Below are 24,049 nucleotides of genomic sequence, written 5' to 3'. Positions count from 1 at the left end.
TTTATAGGGAAAAAGAAAACAAGGATATGGAGTTTCATGATGAAAAAGCAACACATTTTCTTTTAGTAAAATCCAGATCACCACATAAGTGTTAAACACAAACACAAAAAAAACACATGCAGCCAGAATAATGCATGAAACTCATGATATAAATTTTTGATGAAATGTTTGTTCACTAACAGCAAACATTCTCTGCCTCTTCCTACAAGCATCTTCACATTTAGTGTTGTTAGACATCATTGTTTTCTGTTCAACAGTCATGAAACTAAACAAAGAAACTTAGCTGGATCCTTTAGGGCTGGTTCCATTCCACATATCTGATTCCACATATTAATTTTTGCTTCCTAGAACCAACTCAAATATCATTGCCAAACAAAATTAGCCAAGATCCTACAGACTCACTGGAAATGCTATTAATTGCCATGGTAACACAGTAACTGCTCCAGGAAGCACGATGGAGCGTTTGTGATTTCAAAAGCGAAGGATGGATGAATGGCTCTGCCTTCATCGGAAAGGAAATAGATTCATTTTTTGTGTCAAGGTGACACCGTGAATGATGACAATCATTGTTTTAAACTAGATTACCGGTTTGATTCTTCGTCACGGACACACTGCAGGCTCAGTCACACATAACTGCAGGATGAAAACACTGACAGATGACAAACAAAACAGAGAGATTGCATGTATAAATCTCACATGTGTCCCACCTACAATATGTGCAGCTGCCATCACTCACTCGTCTTCCTTCTGGCTCTTGCAGTGAAACCAACAGTCATCGATGTGGGCATATATGTCAACAGCATCGGGCCTGTGTCATCCATCGATATGGTGAGTTAAAGCATTCTCTCTCACCTGCTGTCCTTCCCCAGTCACACACACACACACTCACACACATTTGTCCATTGTCTCACATTAGCATCATCATACATGAGTGCTGCCATTTCTCACGCTGTATTTGGAGGTCATGCGGGCCTCACCAGCTGTTTCGGTGGCAGAGGAAAGACAGGAAAAACAGGTGTGGACTCTTTGTTCACATCCTGTGGATCAGCTTGGATTAAGCAAATGAGCGAGTTTAAAAAACTCAGATGAGCCATAGAAATTCTGCTCGGAAAGCTCCCTGCAATCAAATCAGACAGCGGCTTGTGTCTCTGTGGAGAGGAGAAGACCTCTCACAGTATTTCTAATTTGGAAATTTCTGGAAAATTCCCAGAACAAGTTCGATTACAGGGCGAAAATGGTTTTGGAAGGAGACCAGGATATAAATCAATGTATATTTTGTTATACAAGGCCTGATCAGATGCCATAAAATATACGATAAGCTGAAACTGAAAGAGTGGTGATGAGAAAACAGCTACTTTTCAGACATGTGAGAGAAGAAGCAGTCTGTCGTGAGGCTTTGAGTGAAGTGCATTACACTAAATGAATGCAGTCTTTCATTATGTATAATGCTAAGAGCCTATACAATTGCTCTCTATAGGCTCTGATATTGTATTTATTCCTATGCTTGAAAATTCTCCCCCAAAACATTATAAATGTATTGCTTTGCCAATATTAACTGAGCTAGACACGTTAATTAAAGCGCTTTATCTCTGAACTTACCAGATCACCAGATGCCAAGTTGCGACTGTTGCCAGGCAACATCAAATATTTCCAGATATAAAAGTAATTTAGCCTTTTTCTACTTTCTGCACAGGCCCGCAATGTACATTATTTAAGATTAGATCTGCACATTCAGAATTAAATGACAAAAAAACACTCAATTATTGCACGAACCACTGTGCTGCACTGATTCCTTCCTGTGCATTATGTGCAATGTCTCTGCAATCTGATGTTATTATTACAGTTATTTGCCAGAAATTATTATGTTTAGTTTGCAAAAATAATGCAATTTATTATCTAGTGGCAAGTAAGAAAAAGCAAGTCTGTTTCTCTTGTTATTGTTAGACACATGTTTGGCATAGTGGAACATATAACAACTGATCAGTTGTCATGAATTACTATGCAGTCATTTAGCAGAGGACATTCAGGGTTCCTCCCAAAGTGCAATTGGGCAAATTCAATTTGGGATGCCAAATGGTGTAGTTGAACTTATAGTTGTTTTCCTTCTGTGGACGTTGAGGAGCCAACGGGAGAAGCTTCTGTAAAGACTTCGGACTTTGTAGTAGCTGTAGACTGTGTGACTGGTTGTATTCTCCTGAACTATTATTAATTAATTCACATGAGGGAGAGAGAAAGAAAAAGAGAGAGAGAGGGGAACAAATGGTGGAACATAACCAAGCACATTTACTCGAGTGCTGCACTTAAGTACAGTTTTAGGTACTTCTTGTACTGGAGTATTTCTATTTTATGCTCTTATATAAAGTAATTATCCAACTGCAGTTTTAATGTGAGGTAATCCAGTAACATAATATATATTATACTGGGCCGGAAATTAGTACTTTTACTTTTGGTACTTTAAGTTTATTTACTTACAGTAAAAGATCTCAATATTTCTTCCATCACAAGTTACAATCCTTAATATCTCAGTCCTGGCTGATGTGGCGATACCCACGGTTACCGTGGTAACAACAAATGCGGTTTTAATACCACAGGTCCCAGAACTGTGGAGGCGGGAAACAGTCACTGAGTAGCTACTGCGTCAGAAATACAGCAGAGCAGTGTTTCTGATTAAAGTGAAGTCAGTCAATAATTGACTGTCACCTCCAACTCTCCATCTAACTCGACCGTAACCGCTGTGACAAATCCACTGCGGTTATGCTTTTAATTCAGTGTATAGCAGTAACTTAATACAGCGCTGACACGGTGGAAAGACAGTGAACAGTAAACAGTAAGGCTTACAACAGTGTGATAATGTGTAAACTGAATTACATGAGGAATAATTTCCTGTAAACGAAATGGAAAAACGAGTCAATACTGAATGTAAATGTAACTTCTGTATAGGACTATAGGAATCTATTAAATAAAATCACAGTGGCAATCCTACACTCTGGGGGACCCCCCCCCCCGAACGCCTCACATGTAGCCCATCAGTACATATCATCTGGGACTCCACTTAGAGGGAGTTTGGGGGCAGTTTGAGTTTGATTTTATGATAATCTGAAGGATTATAACTACACGAAATGACAACAAACATACATTTGTTAATACAATAGACCATAAGTCTACGAAGGTCTGACAAAAGCAGAAGGCACACAGTAAATATCTCCACAAGTGAACGTCATCTCTCTCCTGGGCGTTGTGATTTGCACAATGAAAGATTAATGTATAGCAAACCGGTCATTATTCCAGCTGAGATCCCTGCGGGGTGATTCAGCAATTAAAAGGGAGGCTCTTGATAACACTGAAGGGGCTTATTTAACATGATGACTTCCTTCCTGCAGGATCCTTATTACATGGGTGCTCGCTAAAGATATCAATCAGTTGAAGCTACAGATCAAAGCAATAAAATGCTTCTGTTACGAACTACAGCTACAGAACTGAAGCTTACATTGAAAAGCAGGACTGTGTGCGCCACAGAGCAACATTGTTCTGGTGAAGTGAACTGATTTGAAGAGAAATCATCAAAACGCCCGTGGCTGAATATGAAAGAGACGTCTGAACAGACTTTAGACTGCTTTGTACTGGCCAATCAGATTGGCAAACTCAAAGAAGCTGTGTAACAATTAAGCACAGTGCCACAGTACCGCTGTGTGCAGCACTTGACAGAGGTGCAGCACAGGAACAAGGACACATTAGTCCCTCAAAAACAGCCCAATCTCAACGCAGCATTTTCACTCACCACCAATAATAAAGCCATTTATAATTTGCACTTTAATTGAAACTTTTAAAGATAAGAATAATAAACTTGATTTGAAGCACAAGAACGCAGATTTTGTTTGGTTTGGCTCAAATTAAAGTGTGTAATCAAAAATAACACCCATGGTGAGGACTAAAGAAAGAAGTGGGGCCAGTCGGACCAGTTATCTTGATGCCAAAACATGTGCACCAGTCGGGAGTCACCACTTGTTGAATCCAAATCTTAAGGATCTGTGAACTTTTCGCCCCCCCAAACTTTTACTGCTGCTTTTTAGTTTTGGATATTCACCTTATTGCTAAGCCATACATATCCCTGCTACAACACCGAATTAAAACAAGGCCTAACAGATACTGCATCATTTACAACAACAGCAAAGTACCGACAGGACATAACTCTTGGAATTACATGCATTGGGATTAAGAAACTGTATCTTACCCCCTTAATTTCCCATTTCTAAATTCAGAACACTTTGAAACTGTTGGCAGAGATGAGCTTTTTCAGGATGTCCTTGTTTCTATTTCTAACTGAAACTAGCTATGTACATGTTTATTCTAGCCTTTTTTTTTTTAAATTAGATAATTTTACATTGTACATTTGTACTGCAAATATTCATCTTTACAAATCATCTACTCTTCGCCTGTGTTCAAGTTTTTATTCTTAAGTTTAAATTGTAGAGGAAGTGAGTGCAGCTTCCAGAAAATAGGACAACTCCACACACAATCAGCAGTAATAGAGTTGCTGTGAATTAAAAACTCCTGCAGTGGGTCAGTGGGGCATGGCTGGGCTCGCCTCGCTGTAGGAGCCCTAACTTTGTTTCAGAGGAGAACGGGATCCCGCTGTGACATTCCAGTGATTTTCCTCTGTGTAAGCGCTGATTGGCTTCACCCTGTCAGGGACGATGGACGCTGGTCAGTGGATTGTGAATCTCCAGCCGCCTCCGGGGTTGACTGCTCTGGAATTAGTGCAAAGTCACAGCTCTTTTATCTCTGTCTCTCTATTCACCTCTGTGTTTCTTCTCTTTTTTTATTTATTTATTTTTATCCATTTCTCTGTGGAAATGTTGTCCGAGAGAAAACAACTGATTTCTTCAGCGTGGCCTGGCACGGCTCGGCCTGGCCTTCTTCTTTTAAAGCTCCGCGTTCACACTGCACTGCACTGCACTCCTCCTCTCACTCGAGTCCAATCCATCGTGTCCTGAGACCCACATTTAGCGTGTTCGCTCTCTCTGAACTTTGCGTGTGTGTGTGTGTGTGTGTGAATCATGGTGTCTGTGTGACTTCCCCATTAGAAAACCAGGTCAAATCCCCAGGGTGTATTAGATTCATGATCCATATTGATCACGCACACACACACACACCCACGCAAAGCGATTGTCTCCAGTGCTGCGACGAAGCCAAACTCCAGGAAGCTTCTCATCTGCCTTTGAACAAAACACATTATCTTTCTTCATTTGCACCGATGGTAATGGGCACTGGCTGAGATGATGCAATGCCAAATGAAGCTGATAGTAATTTAGGACATACTGTGATGAATGGTTGAGTGATTAAACAGCATTAGCGGCATTAAAGTCAAGCAAAAGTGCCGGGCTTTTATAGCTGGTGCTGCGAGACTCAGATAACACAGCCAGTAAATTAACTGACGGAGATGGACGCACTTTGACAACAACACTATGTTCTTGTCATCTTTGCTTGAGCCAGTGAGTGGGCGGCATCTTGAATTTGCCGCTCTACTATTGAGCATGCCAGTATCTATCAACCCAGTGTGCAAATTATTAGGACCATTTGTTGTTTTTTTATTGTCAAATTTAAATATATTGATCAAGAAATATCAAAATCAACCTTAAAAACTACTGCGTTATTCCTTGAACTGCAATTAATTATCATTATTTTTTTGAATACAGTGAAACGAGCGATACAAACACCGAAACATGCTTCCCAGAGCCCTAGGCGGCCTCTTCAAATGTCCTGTCTTTGCCAAGCAACTGTCAAAAACCCAAAGATGCTCAGTTTACAATGATATAAAGCAGAAAGCAGCAGCAAGTAAAAGAGATTGGAACTTCTGCTTCACAGAAAAAGCGGCCTCACCTCTGCTAATTTGTGCGTAATTATAGATTTAGATGTAAAACCATCTGAAGTTTTTAAATCTAAAGAGTGTGACGTAGCCATCCTGTTGCTAGGTTTGGTTGAAGTGAGGGAAAGATTATGGTTAGATATTGAAAAAGCAAAGGTTTCATGTCTTGTGTTTAAAGTCAGCATTGATTACAAGACATCCTATAAATACTGTAATATCCAAATCCTGATATGTCTCATTCCTCTGTGCTCCGAGCTCCACTGCTGAACTCAGCGACATGTTGTTTTATTACCATGAACACACACACTCACACTCACACACACAGACTGTAGTTTCTTTTGGGTCAGTGCCACACACACCGTCCTGCTACTGAATACTCACTACAGCACCAAATGTGGATTAATCCGCAGCTGAAAATAGTCCCCAATAAATGCACTACTTCCTGCAGTTTGAGTAACGTTTGCTAAAAACTACTGGTCTTTTAGGGAAATTACTTTTTAAATATGAAAGAAAAAAGACTGCGCTCTACAGCGTTTTCATCACTGGACATGAGTTGCTGCTCTTAGCCAGAGGAGAAATACTTCCTTTAAACATCAGAGAGAGCTCTTCAGTGTTCACATCTAACTGAAGTGTCAAAGCAGATCATTTTCACCTTTGTGGAAGTGTTGGCCTGCCATTTGTGGCCGCCTGACAGCCGCGTCGCAGCTCTGCTACCTATCACACACACACAGAAAACGTACTACATCTTTTTATATAGATACTGGAAATCGCTCAAGGCTTGATTGGTCATCATGTCACTGTGTAGAACCCATGCAGATGCTTTATCTAGTGCTCCTCGCCGGCAGCAAATTAAGGGTTTAATGATGTAAAGATGTGCTGTGACCCCTTCTCTCAGAGGTGTGATGGCTGGCCATTGAAGGCCACGTTTGATGAAGTACATGAAGATCAGTGTTGGGAAATAGCGGACTGTATGCGTGGACACACACAGCAAAAAGCTCATCTAGATGCAAGGAGACAGTGTGTTCTGCAATGGGGTCACTGGGTGCACTGGAGAGGTTGCACTTCACATAGGTTTTCAATACGTCTTATAGATTTATTGTAAAGAAAGTTAACAGGCTTATAACATTGAAGTTTCTCTCAGAATCTACAGTTTATCTCCACAGGCACATTCAATTGATATACAGTATGTTGGTTATAATTTATGTGTAGCATGATGATGGTTTGTCTCCTCTCTCAGGCTTCTCTCTGGAGCTTTAGTAACAACAGGTCGGTGAACCAATCAGAAGAGAGGAGGCTCTGAGCCTCTCTTCTGATTGGCTCACTGTTTTCTGAGTGATCGTATATAAAAATATAACATTTCAGGTAAAAACACCCAGAGAAACCAAATCCTGTAAAGGTTTGGATGGTGGGTCCAGGTGGGCGGGGCTTGGTGACTGCTTTGTTGTGACATCAAAAAGTTCCAGAAGTCCTGACGGCTGGTTTTAAGGCTCAGTTTCTGAATACAGGCTGTGTGCATTTCTCTGTGGACTGAGGCTTTGATCAGTATTAATATAGAACTTAGACCTGATCTATAATCAAACTACACATGGACAGAGACCTTTATAATATCTGGAACCTTGAAAGGATCACATCAGCTAAAATAAAGCCGATCAAATGCAGATCCTTTCTTTACTACACTCTGCTCTGTTTGTCCACTATAGGCTGCTTGTGGTGGGCTTCACATTTTGTAGCATATGTGAAAATTAGAGCATGTGGATGTGAAAATTTTCTGCACAATGGAGTGAGTCCTGACACAAAATGGACAGATTCACAAAGCGCTGATGCTCTTATCAAATCTTCAACCTCATCTCTCTTTCTCCATAGCAAAGAGTAGCGTTATAAAACACTCCAGTGGCAGCTGCTGGTTAAAATGACAACTCTCACTGGTGGCAATTCGTATTAGCTTCCACTAATTAATCACCATACAGCTGATGGTAAATCTGTTATTTGTTATTATCAACAAATCCCATGAAAAGACAAAAGCTGAGTAATGCATTAGTCTGCCTGTCAGTAGTTTCTGTCTTCCCCAGCCTGTCTGTGGCTCTCTGCTGTAAAGCACTGGCCTAACCCTAACCCAGGCAGCCATCTACATTAGTCCTGACAAATGTGTTTACATGAATAATCTTTGAAGGGATGTCATCCCGAGCCAAGAGAAAACGTCCCTGTTTGACAAATGCAATATTTCAAAGCTGCTGTGTGTCTGTATCGTGTGTGTATGTGTGTGTGTGTGTGTGTGTCTGGGTTGTACGATTTTATAGTCAGTGTTTTTGGTCGGAGATAAAGGAGCAGTCTGTGCTTGCACACTCTGCCTGTGTGTGTGTGTGTGTGTGTGTGTGTGTGTGTGTGTGTGTGTGTGTGTGGGTGTGTGTGTGTGTGTGTGTGTGCACGCATTTGTACTTGTGTGAGTGTGAACAGCTTTCCTTTGTGCCTTTTATTGTTTGGACTGATAAACCCGCTGAAGTACAACTTCTGTGTGAGTGATTCCAAACACTGTTTTCTGCTTCTTTCCCCTCCTCTTTGATCACGTCTGCTTATTGAGTTTCTTTTTATTCATTCATTTATTTATTTATTTCCCCTACTCTCATTTTGTGCTGCTGGTGGAGGCTCGGCTGCCGAAGACAGAAACTCCTTTTCATTTATTATTTCCACAAATCCTTCCTCATCCAGGTTTGAGATCAAGGTCGTCCTCTGCAAAGACAAGCCAACCAAATTAGCCGATACTTGAGTCCCCGACATATCGACAATGAACACATTTATCATTCCATAATTAAATGAAAGAGAAAGACAAAGAGAAGGGACAGTGAGTCAGAGATGGAGGGGACAGATTATTATTCTCATTGGCACACCATCAATCTGGCAGTCTTCTTGGCACACAGATCCTGCATCTATTAGTCAGCACGCACATTTCCAAGATGTTTTTACTGACCCAAAACACATAGCAGGCCACGGTAATACATCACAGCCGTGCTTTTGATTTGCCGTGATCGAGCGCGGAGCATTTTTATTTTGTTTACAGTTTTTTCTCCAAACGAGGAGCGAGTTATCAACACTGTAATTATTGTGACACAGTCTCTTTTGTGGCTGTGTCGGGGACTTGGACAAGAGCAGCACGAGAACATGTTTTAAATTCTTCTTGTACTCTTTATTTAACTTTTTCTTGATAATGCTGCAACATGAAGCCGTCAGTATTGATCAGTATTGATCAGTATTGATCAGTATTGACCATTTTATTTTCAAGATGTTAAAAAAAAAAAAGCAGCTGTTTATGATTTTTTTTTCTCAAGTTTCAACTCTCCTGTAAGTACAGACGTTTCCTGCCGTCTCCATCAGTGGTGATGGGGTATCTATATCCTGCAGCGCCACTTGTGTGACTAAGGTTGATAAAACAGGTGTGTTTTCGCACGAACGGTTCCTTAATGGCTCTTTAAAATACATCTGAAAGCCCGTCAGTGCATGCTAAAGGTAAATCAGTTGAAAAACTTGAATTTGCTTTTGAATCATGGCTGTGAATATGAATGGGAGAGTCCTGAAGACAGGAGGGGAAATCAGTGCATGCTGGACCCTTGACTTGAGTCTCTATTCTTGTTTTATTTATCCCCTGTAATTTTTGGCTTCCCAACAAAACGACCCAACCTTTACGTGCACTTAAACCTCGTCAGTACAACAGCAACCGGGGACGGACTCACTGAATAATTGAGTCCATAGAGATTGAACAACGTCACGGCTCTACCTATGTCCCCAAAAGACAGAAGAAGCTATTTTTGCGCAGAGGACACTTACTTACAAGGAACACAAACAAGCACGCACACACACACACGGATTCACTAACACAGATACACACACACACACACACACACACACACTTGCAAGACTACCTATCTGTCTATGATGTGCAAATACACACACACACACACACACACGAAGGCAAGACACATCAAAGGCTCCATCCCTCTTCAGAGGAGACTCTTAGACATGAAAAGGATCATTGTGTTTCCCTCCCTCTGCTTCTCCTTTCATTTCTGTCCAATATTCGCTGCTGATTTTTGCTTTATGCCCTGTTGATAATGTCTGGAAATCTGTTACGGGTTACTTAGCAGAGTCATGTTAAAGAATCGGTTTGATTCCAGGGTGGAGACACATTTAAGATCAGTGGTTTGGATTTAACCTTCATTCATCCAGGAAATCGCAGTAAGATCTTGTGTTTGTGTGTGAAAAACACACAAAAACAGAACAGATAAAGAATGTACATTGATGAGGCTGTTACAATAAGGACTGGAGGGAAGGATACTGACTCTCTCACAAGCACCAATCTGAATCCCCTAAAAGCCAGATTGTTTAAATAATGTCTCCAACTCTTACCTTTAAGAAAATACACCTATATCTATAAATTTGCATGTTAATGTTAATGCACAGACTAAAAATGGCAGGTTGGTTACTTTCTAAATCCACAGTATTAAAATCAAATTGTGACAAATTGCGTAATCGGCAAACGAAGATCATTATCCTCACAATGCAAACGTCACATCCCCTCAAACATATATTGTTCACGTTCTCAGGCATCTGGCGTTGACATGATATCACAGGAATCTCGCAGGAAAAGTCATGCGATGTCAGACGCAGCCTCTAGGTGAAACTCCTCAACTGTCAGTTCTCACATTTACTAAGTTTTCCATCAGTTCCACATAATTTTCTAAATCCTTCCTAACTGACATGACTCTGTTGGGGGATTTGTTTTACTCTACTTTCAGATTACTGTTACTGACAATTAACTGGAAAGGTGAAGACCGCCAGTGAGAAACCTGTGAACAGAAGCAGCCCTCACGTCTTGTACATACAGCTACAGTGTGTAATGCCTTCTAATATTTTCTAGTTGGAATATGCTGCAAAGCACGTCTTAATTTGGAGAGGCGCTGTCAAGCCAGAATGTGAGCCAGACTCACTGAGCAGCCCGGCAGCAGAGATATTCCCCTCTAATGTGGTTGACGAGGCGTCGGCCAAAGTTGGGGGTGGGAACTCACGGCTGTCAATTAATACATGGTTTATAACACATCATGATGGGGTAAGCAAATATATCCATAAATGGAGGATGCTGCATGAACATATAATCAATGAAAACATTGAAAAGCCCTCATATCTGTTTACAACTACATTATAATGAGCGATAAACCATTTCGTATTATCTCATATTTGGTTAAGGTAGAGAAACTTTGAACTACTGGCAGTTTGTTCACAAGCTCCAACCTCATGGAGGCATTTCTGTGCATGATTATGTCCTAAAAACTGTCTTTCAAAAGAAAAAAACCTTTGAAAACAGGTTGGAATATTCTTACTGCAATGTCAGACTGTTTCACTGAAAATAAGACTCAGTTACACATTAAATAAGAAGGAGATTATGTGCATTGAACAATGCATTATATTTTTAAAAAGCGGGTCAGATGTTTTGTGTGGAAAATCTTACATAACACAGCCTGAAATTAACAAGTGTAATTTACTGGTTCCCTCTGGTACTTAACCTAGTTGTTACTCCCTTGGTCCCTATTGTCTTGTTTTCTTCCACTTTACCTACAGTCAGTTATCAGTTGAAACCAGCAAGTGTTTTATTAATACTGCAACTGACCCAAACAGCAAACACTATCAGCAGATGCACAGTGACTTTGGATAAGTTCACGCAATGCAAACTAGCAGCTATAGCAGTCAAATAAATGTCGTGGAGTAAAAAGTGCAATATTGTTTATGTACTTTAAAATGTAGTGAAGTGCAGAGTAGCATAAGTAGAGCTTGTTATGCAAATATCTAACACTTCCTTGAACTTAATGAGGCGGAGGTCTGTCTCTATACGATGAATTTAACAACAGATACAGTATGTTTATGCAGTATGTACTGGTCGCAGAAGGGGGTTGATTCAGGATGACACTGATTACTTGACACCTCATTCTGCCATATACTCTGATTCAATAAACATACATACATGTGAAGTGAGAAAGGGGCCGGCTCCGAACAAACCCAAACAAAAGCATAGACAGTTTCTTAATCAGTCCGCCTCAAGATCCCAGACACTGTAATCATTTCAACATCACTGCGAGCATAAATCAATTCAGGACACGGTGACAAGGAGTTTCAAGATGGGTAAACGTCCATGTATTTATGTGATGATACTCTATACACACAATAACTGATATCATGCACTTGGGACTCACTCGAGGGCCCTTCAATTATTATGCTTTGCGATATTTCTGAATATGATCCTGTTACTTGTTGCTTGGAAAATAAAGAACTTATTTATAAGATTTAACACCAATTTGGAGCCATTCAGGATAAATACTGCTTTGATTTCCACCAATCCACAAGCAGAGAAGACAGTGGCTACCCTCCTCAAGTGGAATCACTTCAGCAGCACTGAGTGTGCAGTTGATACGATTCAGATAAAAGAAAAATAACTGCTGAGGCAGAGAAGTCTTTGTCTCATACAGCAGAACAGAGGATTTGTGCTTTTTCCACATGTCAAACGTCACTTTAAAGTGCCTTTTAATGTAGTCTCAGTGCGTGGGGGCGCATGTGAAAGCGTGTATGTGTGCCGGCTTGTCTTTTCTCTTTTTTTTTTCCTTCCAGCTTTTCCATGCTTGACCTTCGTTGATGTGACTCATTTAGGTGCCGGGAGAGTGAGGCTGAAAATTCATAAGAAAAGGTTATCTGATTGCAGTGCAGAAGGTCGTTGTTCTTCGCCGCCTGCGCCAAGACGGCATTAAGACGGCGTCATGAGTTAATTCAGAAAAATGAAACGGCATTCACTGTGCTTAATTGCATTCTCTGAGGTGGATGAGAAACCTCGGTGGCTTGATAACATTTCTTTCTTACATAATTGTCACATGTGACCTTTGTAAAAGGGTGACACCTGTTCAAAACTAAAGTCAAACCTCCGCCAATATTCCTCCACTTGTTACACTTCTTTTGTTTTTTTGAGCTTGCAAACACAACTTTAGTCTCGTTCTACTGTATGCTTGCTTCACAGGTTTTGCCAAATTTACTTACTAAAAAACAGTGTGTGTGTGTGTGTGTGTGTGTGTGTGTGTGTCAGTACATGAGTGCTGGGATTTTCCTTGATCCATCAGTAGGTGAAAAAGAGTTCAAACAGAGGTGTGTTGAGATTTCACTTGAAAAGTAAAACTGTCTAATCATCACCTGTCAGTCAGCTCTTGGCTTGTTTGTAAAAAGTCAGCGTGAACTTGAATCAGATCAGAACTAGAGACAAGAAGGTGTTTTTTATGTCTCCGCCCCTGGCGACAGCCACTGTGTTTTCGGGTTGTCCGCCCATCCCATTCTTGTGAACACGATATCTCAGTTTCTTCAAAATTTTGCTCAAATGTCAACTTGGATTTAAGGATGATGTGATTTGATTTTGGTGGTCAAAGGTCAAGGTCGTGGTGACCTCACAAAACACATTTTTGGCCATAACTCACAAATTCAAAGACTAATTATGACAATTTATGTCTTTAATCTATTGTCTATTAATGTCTTTGAGAATAAAATGAAGTGATGACATTTCATATCCATAAAGGTGAAAGGTCAATAAAACACCTCTGACCATTATCCAATGCTGTAATTCCGGATTCCTGCAACTTGTCTGGTTGGCGGAGGGATACAACCACGAGGGGGTGATTCTAGTTTTCCTTGATCTTTGGTATTTGCCACAACCAATATCTTTCCCTGACGTTTTTTAGTAACCTTGGGGAGATATTATAGTGAAAGTGAGAATTTGAAAACACTGGCACTGGACGGTACAACAGAATCATCCAGTTTCAACATTCTTGTGTGAATATTTGCCCATCCCAACCAGGATGCTCCCCGACGAGGAGTGACACCCTCCGGGGTTGTACAGAACAGAACCTAACAAGATGCACGAACTGCAACGAGGCAAGAGATGCAATCACCAAGGACGGTAATAAGTATATGAATCATCAGAGCCTATACATGGCACGTAGCAGGTGGAACAAAGCACAACCAGCAGCTGCAGCATTGCGTGTGCATCTAATTATATGGACTGACTCACTGTGTTCATTAAATGTGACTGGTGAATATGATTTTGAGTCAGCTGATATCGATTAGCTGACATAGCAATAACTACATTATGACTAAATACTCTTCTGTCCGTCTGCTTCCTGCTCCAGCATGTCCCTCTTCACCGCTCATCACTTTGCTCTTATTAGTTTCCATTTCCTTCTCCCGTTTCCTCCCTAATTCAATCCCTCTTCTTCTTCCTCCTCATCCTCCTCCTCTTCCTCCGCTTGTTTTTCCCTCAGAATCAACGCACAGTGTTTGAAGTGAAACTCTTTTATCGGCCTGTAAATTAATTATGAGCTATTTGTGTTTGATGGACTATAAAAAAAACACCTTTTCAAACAGACTGAAAACAGCTGGCGGTATCAAAATAGGTTTAAGGACATGTTGCTTGTTGGAGATGGATACACTAGAGGAGCTGCATGTTGTGTGTTAAAGCAAAGAACTTTACAATCCTTTCACTGCTGCTGATATTAGTATTGTTTTACTCTTACTCCTAGGTTTGGCTTCAATATTGCATTTTATTTCATTAAGGCACATTTGAGACTGAAACTAATAAAGGCTCAACTGCCTTAAGCCATTTTCTAACCATCATGATGAAAGATGAAGTGGTTGCCAAGGTGACATTTTGGAAAATACAACAAAGACGGTGTTAACTTTTAACACATTTAAATGGTTGGTGCTAATAATGTGTGGGTTTTAGAACAGGCTGTATAAAGATGGACGTGGCCTCTGTGACCTCCTCACAGGTTTCTCTTCACTCGGGGAAAATGCGGTTTGCAGATTCATCAAACCAAAACTACTTCAGATATAGAGATAAATGAATAAAACTGATTTTCTGGCCATCAAAAACATATATATGAAACCTCATTTACAAATATATAAAATGGTCCGAGCCCCTCCATCTTCCACTGCTTGGATGCATTTTTGCAAACAACAATAAATCTTATATCAAAGTTTGAGCACACATTAGCTAAAACCTACTGCACCTCAAATTTAAATATTATATTGTACGCAGCGGGGAACAAAAGTCTGAGACCACTTTCCCATTCAAGCAAATGAGGTGAAAGTGACAGTGAAAGTGACAGTTTCGTCAAAAATCACACCCCTTCTCTCTCTCATAACTCAACATGATGGACATATTTTTGGATTGGGTGTGATTTACATTCTGCGACGGTTATTTATATCCTCGAGCACATTGCAAAAAGGAACTGCCAATAGCTAATTTGGAGGCTCAAATGTACTCTACTGCAGTACACTACAGTCAGATGGATCCACACTACGGCTGCTACTGAGACACACAGGTGTTGATCGCACCTCAGGCCAGATGCTCAGTAAAGCAGAGCCGACAGTTTGCACCATTTTTCATTTTCTTCCTCACAGGCAGACTTCAAGTAAACAGCCAGGTATGCAAATGATTTCCTTTTGTTTCTTTCAAAGGTCTTTCTGTTTGATTCTGAGGAACGAACAAGACAAAAGCATGTTTATGAAATTAGCTACACACACACACCAAAGCAATCCTCGAAATGCCACTCATATCCGCAGGTGCCGCACAGTTTTGTTTATTACACATGTGACAGAAGTTCATCGCCACCCCTAAGCGCTGGTTGAATGGTCGTGTTTACCCTTATTCCTGCCCATCACACACAAGGAGCATCACTCAGAGGCTGCCTGGAGGACAAAGCAACAGCGAAGCATTCTGGGCGGATGTGTTTATTTGGGGAGGAGGGGAACGGCGGTGTGGATGAGAGGGATCTGAGAATAAAACTGAATATCTAAATATCTCTCACGATGATGAAGTATCAGCAGAGCCGGCACGAGAAGTGGACACATGACTTGGAGAAATCGAACGCTCGTCCTGTTTATCTTTTTTTTTTTTTTTTCCTCCTTCTTGCGGGATTAAAAATGTAGTCCAGCGACCAATTTGCGGGGAGATATAAATATTCAACTTATAAATATTTATACCAACTATGCTGCATCAGTTTTGCCTGAAGAAATACATTAGTCAGTGATCTGTGCTTAAGCTTGATATCCCCTTCACTGCAAAGCATAATATAATAAAGTGCATAAAGACAGTATTTTACAGCTCTCTGGATTTAAGTTGCTCAGAGATGAAGGAGAGTAGAGTCCAAATGAGGGAGTATAAGTGAATTGTAAGGGTGAAATTGTGGCAAGCTGGATTGACTGATTGACGGAAAACCACCACAAAAGAAGAAAGCCAGAGGAAGGAAGGAATACTCAAATCCTTCAGTAAAAGTACCACAGTGTAAAAATACTCCATTACAAGCACCAGCTCCTGCATTAAAGCAAATTATTGTATGCATTTAAACGTCATACTTGCCTTCTGCACATATTAAGTACAAATTTAAAAACACTGGCACTGAATGTTAAAAAAGGTGTGTTGCAAAATATCCGTGTTTATGTCTGGAGATAAAGTTTCCGCTGCGCTGCTGGAAAGCTTTTAATGTGAAAAACTGGGGACTTTCACTAACAGCAGCCTAAACTGGTTATTGAGCTTTGCATAAAATGCTAAATGTTTGTACTGTTAATCTGCTAATGCTAAATCATTGTTATTGTCCTTTACATATATATATACATCTTTTAGGAGAACTGTAAATAAAGCTGCTGCTTGTGATGTGTTATTGAGAGGAAGACCTTCAGGGCTAAAAGAGGACCTCACCTCCTCTGTGATGTTTTTCAGGTAAAAAGTAATCTGTAGTTTTATTTGCATTTGATATTCTCCTAAAAAAACATTAAAACAGAATATTAAACAAAGTTAAGATGGTCCAAAAGAGACTAAAATGAAGCTCATTAGCTGTGTTGTGCCTTTAACTTCCTCTGTTGGAGAATAAACTAGAAAACGTACATACTTATATTTTGTGGACTTTTTTCTGCTTGTTTCTCTACATTGTCTCACATCAGGTATTGAATGGAGGAATCAGCGGCAAACAATGAATGACTAATTTTAATTACTGATTTGAAAATGTTGATACCTGGGAAACCTATCATTGCCAATCTAGACGTCTTTATAATATGTAGTTTGAAACTTTCAGGCAAACAATATTTCTGTCTCAGTGTGTGTTAAGGTTTTCAATCAAGCTCCCATTAAACACGGAGGTACAAAGATAGTTGGGAAACGTGTTTTTTGGTACATGGATGTGGAAAACGTAGCCGAGCAGTGACTGTAGTTGCTGAGGAGTGAGCGGCCTCCATGCAAAAATTATGAGGCTGGATAAGAAGGAAGCTATTTGTTCTGATGCTGTTCAAGTCAAGCTAATTAATTTCAGTCAGACGCGCTTTGCTGTCAACATCCTTTGGCTTTAATAATGGATTCCATATTATCAGATGCTGACTGGTATTTGCATTCCCAAAGAGAGGACGGCCACATTTGTTAATCTGTGCCCAGACCGGCAACAGCAAGTTTATTTACTGGTATTCACTGTGAGCTGAAAGAAAGTGAGCTCTTTTACAAGGTGATACTCTCATTCGATGTGTCAAAATATATGGTAATTGGTTAAATATGATATGTAGGAATGTCCTGCAAAGGTTTTGCATTGAGAACTACTATGAAAAATGATTAATTTTTCATCATGGGAGGGTTTCCTAACTCTTCCTGTACCTATAGCGTGCTGTGTAAAACTTAGGAGCAGTGGAGACATAGTTTATCACATTCTGAATATTTTAAAATCTATAATAAAATATTTACACCCTAAATAATGAACTTGCGACTTTTTACTCTGGATCTTCCCAGAAGACAATACAAGGATTATCTCACTTACAACCTTTGCTTCATTGTTTTTTGTCAATAGCCATGAGTAACCTTTAACACCTTCATTGTCTGACTCTGAAAATGTCCCCCAGGGGAATAATGCAAGCCTCCGTAGTTAATTTCGGCCAGGTATATCCGAACACTCGGCGTCATTGTTTTGCAGAATGTCCATGAATAATGGACCTGCTTCAGTGCCTTGTCTTGTAGGTGTAGTCCCCAGAAGGACCCAGCTGAAGCAGAAAATCCCATTTGGGAATTGCCGTGAGAGTTCATCTCTGCCAGGCGTAACGTGTTGCGGTCTGCTGTGGCTGTCTGAATTATGGGTGTGTCACCGTCAGTGTGTGTCTCCCTATCATTATCCTCCAAAAGGTCGCACAGGCCGACAGTAACAATGGGTATTCTGGTGACAGATGTATTAAGAAGGTCAGGTCTCATCTGTCTGCTTTAAGAAAAAGGGCAGAAAAGCCAGGAAGTGAGTGAGACTGTGTGGATTTGTGATGTTTGAGGCGAGTTAGTGGATATGCTACGATTACCAGACCTAACTCTGTGAAGTGCCTTTAGATAATTTATGTTCTGATATCAACATCTGCGATATATTATTCTGCTCAGCCTACAAACAAACCAGGTTACCTGTAATTGCAAACTTTCCTCTTAAACCCGGATCAGCTTTTTTTTTACCAAACAGAATCACTCGAATCACATAACAGACTCTGGAATTCAAATATCTCACATCAGCTTCCAAAGACTTTTCACTGTCTGACCTTCTCACTGAAGTATCAGTCCACCTTGTTTTTCACCCTATAGGGGACTTCCAGCTGATGTTCTGACCTTCTGCTCGCCATGCTGGAGGTCCTCACCTCCAGAGCGATGAAAAGGTGTGAATAGCTGTTTGTAGGGTATTAAAATGTGCTTAATCTCCAGCCTGGTTCTGACTGATCGTACAGTATTCACTATTCAAACTAGTTTGTCTTCAGTTATCTTTATCTCTAAATAATAAATGGTATCCTGTATTTTTCTCACTTCTCTTGGCAGGAGAAGGAGCAAAGAGTCAGCAGAGGCTCACTGAAACATATGTCCAGTGCTCATGATGTCATGAGAATACAGCAGCTGACTCAATTTGAATGTCTGAAATAGGTTGTAGGCTTTACTTCATTTGCTTTGCATTTCGTTAGCTTGTTAGCTTGCTGGTATTTTCTAAAAATATTTGGAGTGAGCAGTGACAGTGATAAAAATGTCTCCTGTGCCGTGGCAGCTAATTGGGACAGTGTTGTCAGAACAATCTATTACTTTGTGCTCAATGGCGGAGCAGTAATCTGGAAAACTGCAACCATTATACTTCACTTTACTAATGAAGAAACAATTAAGTGTTAAAATCTGAATGTGTGAGCAAGGACGGTTGTGTACCAGGCTGCCCACATCTTTCCCAATTCAAGATAAATGCTGTTAATTAAAGAGTCAAAGACGGTGAAGATCAATGAATGACACTCTTTGTCAGCTATATTTTGCTCGGTTATATTTAGCCAGTTTTCTTTGGATGCAAGTTCTCTAGAGGAATGTGGAGACTCCAGTCGAGGTTGATTTGATATTTTGTGCTAAAACCAAAGCCTCTGAGTTGGGTGGTTACATTAGTAACTTGTCACATCATGCACTAAAATGCTCATTGGATTTTGGCTCTGATCAAAGCAGCAACTGCTGTATAACCCGATTAACCTCAGAGCGAACAAAGCCTCTTCTGCACAACAATGAAAAAAACCTTTTTCTCATTACTTTAAGTGTATTTTCACCGATCTAACTAGAGCATGCTGGATTAAGAAAATGTACTCAACTTTGACACTGTGGGGAAACAAAGTGCATTCAAATCCTTTTTTTCTCAAGGATTTAAGTTATTGTGTGTTGAAAAGTTGTTCGCCACTAGACTCGGAGTTCTTGTAACAATACCAGCATGACTTTGACTTATTTTACTGCGAAGTAAAGAAAATCTTTTTCAATGTCCTCATGCTACGACTTCGCACAATTAGAAGAGGGGTCATTGCCGAGGTGATAAAAAAATATGCCAAAGTAAACAGTTTGTGAGATGGTGTAATTTAATTTCCATATCAAAAGCACAATGTGTATTTGAGTGTTTCCAGCGAGTCCTGTGCTGTTTTAGTATTTTCTTTGATGTGGACACATTTATGTTCAAACAAACACATTATCAGCTCCTCCAGAAGAACGAGGCTGAGACTGTAAGCACACAGACCTCACAGACCAGCTCTTTTCTGTCTCTATACTACTCTAAAAGGGGTTGTCAGATCATTATATTGACTCTATTTTTCTCTCCCCAGGAGTACCAGATCGATATTATCTTCGCCCAGACCTGGGTGGACACCCGTCTGCGGTATAACAGCAGCAGCATGCGGATTCTAACCCTCAACAGGTAAACTGGACTTACTGAGGATACAATACAAATACACTGACAGCTTTATTTCAGATTCCCAAGTATGTCAGCTTTGCGGCTGCAGCATTGATACCTATTCATTGATCATTTCAGCATTTTCTGTTTAAATACTTTTAACTGCTGTGAATGTCTTTCTTTCCACTGTTGCACCTATTGTGTTGCAACATTTTCATACAATGAATATCTCCTTCGAGAACGACGTTCTTCTCTCTCTCTCGGGAAAAGGCCTGCAATTAATGGAACAAATTGATTGATGTGCTTTGTCGCCCTGGTATTTTATTATCCTCTTATTGGGACGTGGAACTGCTTCATGCTTTTCAGAGATTCCGATGAATTTGACAGCACTCATCTCTTAACTTCTGCCCCCTCTCACGCTGTATATTTTTTGTCTGTCTCTAATTCAACCAGCAATATGGTCGGCTTGATCTGGCTGCCCGACACCATCTTTAGGAATTCCAAGACTGCCGACTCTCACTGGATAACAACACCCAATCAGCTGCTGCGGATCTGGAACAACGGAAAAATACTCTACACACTGAGGTAAAAAACAAGGCGATAATTGGTGGGTTTCACAGATGAATTCAAGCTCAAGCAGTCGGCGTCAACAAGCATCAACAAATACTCTCAGTTGCCAGTTGATTAGGAGCACCTAACTAAAACTAATGCAGTCTAATACAACAGTAAATCAAACCTTCATCAAGGTTATATTTTGCTGAAAACTGTTTCAGAGAGGTGTTGATTCAACTTTATGGTCATTAAGTTTGAGATACTATACCTTGTCTTATTCTGACAGGTGTTTCTATTATTTTGCCATTATTATACCAATGCTGGTAGGCTAAATAAATCTAGATACAGTTTAAGACACTTTCGCAGGATCACAGATCTAATCACCAACCAACTTGGGTTTCCTGGGCTGTGTGCAAATCAGGTTCAGCCCTCCTCCTGTCCAGCAAGGCTGTTTGATAACCACCAAAAACTGCCACAAAGGAATTTACTTATGCACTTCAGCAATTTAGTTCCAACAGCACAAGTTTAGCTAGCTAACATCTGTCCACAAGCTACTACAAATCCATGGATGAATCGTATTTACGAACGAGCAAGACAAAGATGTTCTGCTCTCCCACACAGATCATTCAGCTGTTAAAACACATGAGGTGATGAAAAGGGAGTGTACAGTATGTTTACATTAACCTGACAAGGATTTTTTTCATGACTAAGAGTTTGACACACGAGATCACTGTTCCTCTTTTCGCTTCCTACCAACCGTCAACTTTGATTTCTTTACCTTTCTTAACCCGGTCCTTAAACGTACCCTGACTAACCTTAAGCGGAGCGATGGCAGATCAGAAACCAGTCATATAAATCACCAGCATTTTGGAAAGAACACACACACAATGTCATCCTGCTGACAGGGGCACTCTTAAAAATGTTTTGGACGGCAACATAGCATATATAAAGATTTTGGCCTCTGATTATTTTTTTCTTGTATATAACTACAAACAAATAAAGTATTAAAATTTGAACATCTTAGTTTTTGCCCTGAAGCCTAACTTTACTTTTAGCACAGAAGGATAAAACTTTTTTTGTGTTGTCATGACATGTCAAAATGTCATGCGTTTCTGCTCACTTTATTTTCTTCTTCCTGACAGCATCTCTGTGGTAGAGAAATGACACACAGGACACTGGGTGTTTGGTCGGGGGCTGTAGTGTGTATGTGCATGGCCCTCGCCGTGACTGTGAAAAGATAAAAAATAAAAAAATAACTCACAGGATTCAAGTGGACAGGTTCTTTTTTAATTTGAGTGGCATCTGGGTTTATGAACCCTCGAGCTCTGACATGAGCTTTTTCTGTCTTGAGGATCCAATTTCACCTGCGTGTCCAAGATCTCAAACTAGACCTTGACCAAATAGCAAATATCACCATGAGTGTTTGTTTTCAGCCCCCTTGGAGGACCAGATACACAGCTCCTGCTGCATCGGGATAGCTGAGATCTTGTCACGAACAGGTGAATAAATCCAATAAAAGTGTGCTAAAATGACAGGTGTGTCTAAAATGTAATGTAGTTCTCTGAGCAGTCATTGTATTCGTCCTGCAAATATTCAGCAGGAAGCGATGGGGCTTTTCAGACAGCCAGCTTCTATTTCTAAATTTATGGAAAGAGAAAGAAAAGCTATATATAATCAATAAAATGGTTCTAATTGCCTAAAATCTAACTCATAATTGTAGGGGAATGCTTTGGGGTGTTGTAGAGGTTAATAACACTGTGATCATGAGCTTCTGAACTGAGCCATAGATATTCTTTTATAGCACCAGAGGTTCAGTGGTTCATAACTCAAACACTCTGCTCTAAAGCACCAGCAGGTTTAAAGCTGCACTAATCAATATTTTTATATTAACGATGGACCTAATGATAATGAGTAATGTGATAGGAGGTGCTCATAGTGACAAACCCACAGTGAATTAGCACCTAACTCTGTAGTTCCCCATCAGCTGTACGTAGAGCGTAAAAGAGCATAAATAAAGTCACTGTATGCTAACGGCCAACGTTTAATGGTAGACAAACCTTGCTAGATCGCCAGCTGGTAAAGTTAGTAGGAAACAAAAGTAAAAGGATATTTATGTTGGACTTGCAGCAGTCAGGTGTCAGAAACACATCTCCATATGCATGCTAATGTTGCTCCATGTCTGCTAAATACGCAACTGTATGCTAACAGTTTCACCATAACAGCTTTATAAGGTGATAATGTTTTTAGCTCTCCACCAAACAATCAGATTCTTGCTTGATGAATTTAAATATGGTGTAGATATGCTTAAATTATTGCTCAATATTGTGATAAAAATGTATAACAGTAGATATGTATTCTGTTCATGACTGCAGTTTGATCCAGTAAAGGTGTTGAACTTACACCTGTAGTCGCAGACCTTTGCAACCATGACAAAAACCATTTTCCCAGCAATTTTCTTTTTTGTTACAACTGAGTACACCCAACACAGCTGTGTGTGGACGCTAACAGGGAAGGGACTTCTAAAAAACCACAACACTGTGGCTCCTCGAAAGACACAAACTCCAGATACAACAGAAAAAGAAAATGTCCTCCTCACAGCCACAGACTTTCCCTAAAATGTTTGGGATTTAATAGCTAATTTCACTTCCGCTAAAGCGTGTCTTGGTGATGAATCTGAAAATTATTGTTTCATTAAAAGGATATTAAGTCCTGACGAGGCGCATGTTTGGAGGCGTATTTGCGTTGACTGACACATCTCTCACACGTCTGCTGTGTTTGCTGCCGCTTGCTCTCCTCGCCTCAGCTCCTCACTCTTGCCTAGATTTGGAAATCCTGGACGCTGACAAGGACGGAAGCGAGCATCTGTATGCAAATTAAAACTGTACATCATCTGCACTTTGTTCACCTACAAGCAACATGAGTGAGGCAGCACTCTCCCTGCCTTGATCGAGGCTCTGCTTTTGTAATAGAGGTCCGCCATTTAATGAGAAATTGCACCGGAGACAAAGACACAACAACTGAGAGAAAAAGCCCATTTTTGTATGATGGTCTCATTTTGACAGCCATTTCCACATCCAGTAAAAATAAATTTGAGGATGATATATTGAAGCAGCACTCTGGAAATATATACAGCGTCAGATTATACCACAGGTTTATATTCTGCATGTAAAACTAATCCCCTGCTTCTTTGTGATCACTGTTGCTTTTCCAAACATCTGTTGTACTGACTTGTCCAGTGATCATGGCTAAGTACTCCTGTTTTTAGAAGCGTACATGCCTTTAGGCCTTGACCTATAAGTTAATACCATCATCGCAAAAAAAAACAATGTCCGATGCTGATAATTAAACACTGTCATTTTGAAGGATTTCACAAATC

At 40.3% G+C, this 24,049-nt stretch overlaps 2 protein-coding genes across 2 annotated transcripts in view; one reads left to right on the top strand and one right to left on the bottom strand.

Moving 5' to 3' along the window:
- Positions 1–24,049, bottom strand: part of cfap221 (cilia and flagella associated protein 221) — a 129,002-nt gene that overhangs the window by 19,363 nt on the left and 85,590 nt on the right. The window lies entirely within an intron of this gene.
- Positions 18,570–24,049, top strand: part of LOC111646060 (gamma-aminobutyric acid receptor subunit gamma-3-like) — a 31,871-nt gene continuing 26,391 nt past the window's right edge. The window contains exons 1-4 of the mRNA XM_087170824.1: positions 18,570–18,604; positions 19,879–19,954; positions 20,054–20,145; positions 20,575–20,706. Of these exons, the coding sequence (XP_087026950.1) occupies positions 18,570–18,604; positions 19,879–19,954; positions 20,054–20,145; positions 20,575–20,706 (335 nt within the window). The remainder of the gene's footprint in view (positions 18,605–19,878; positions 19,955–20,053; positions 20,146–20,574; positions 20,707–24,049) is intronic.

Source organism: Seriola lalandi, unplaced genomic scaffold, assembly GCF_002814215.2.
Source record: "Seriola lalandi dorsalis isolate HSWRI2012SDOR001 ecotype SW California unplaced genomic scaffold, Sedor1 jcf7180002054962, whole genome shotgun sequence".
Taxonomy (NCBI): domain Eukaryota; kingdom Metazoa; phylum Chordata; class Actinopteri; order Carangiformes; family Carangidae; genus Seriola; species Seriola lalandi.
Note: the sequence above shows the minus strand (reverse complement) of the source record. Positions and strands in the feature narration are given on the sequence as shown.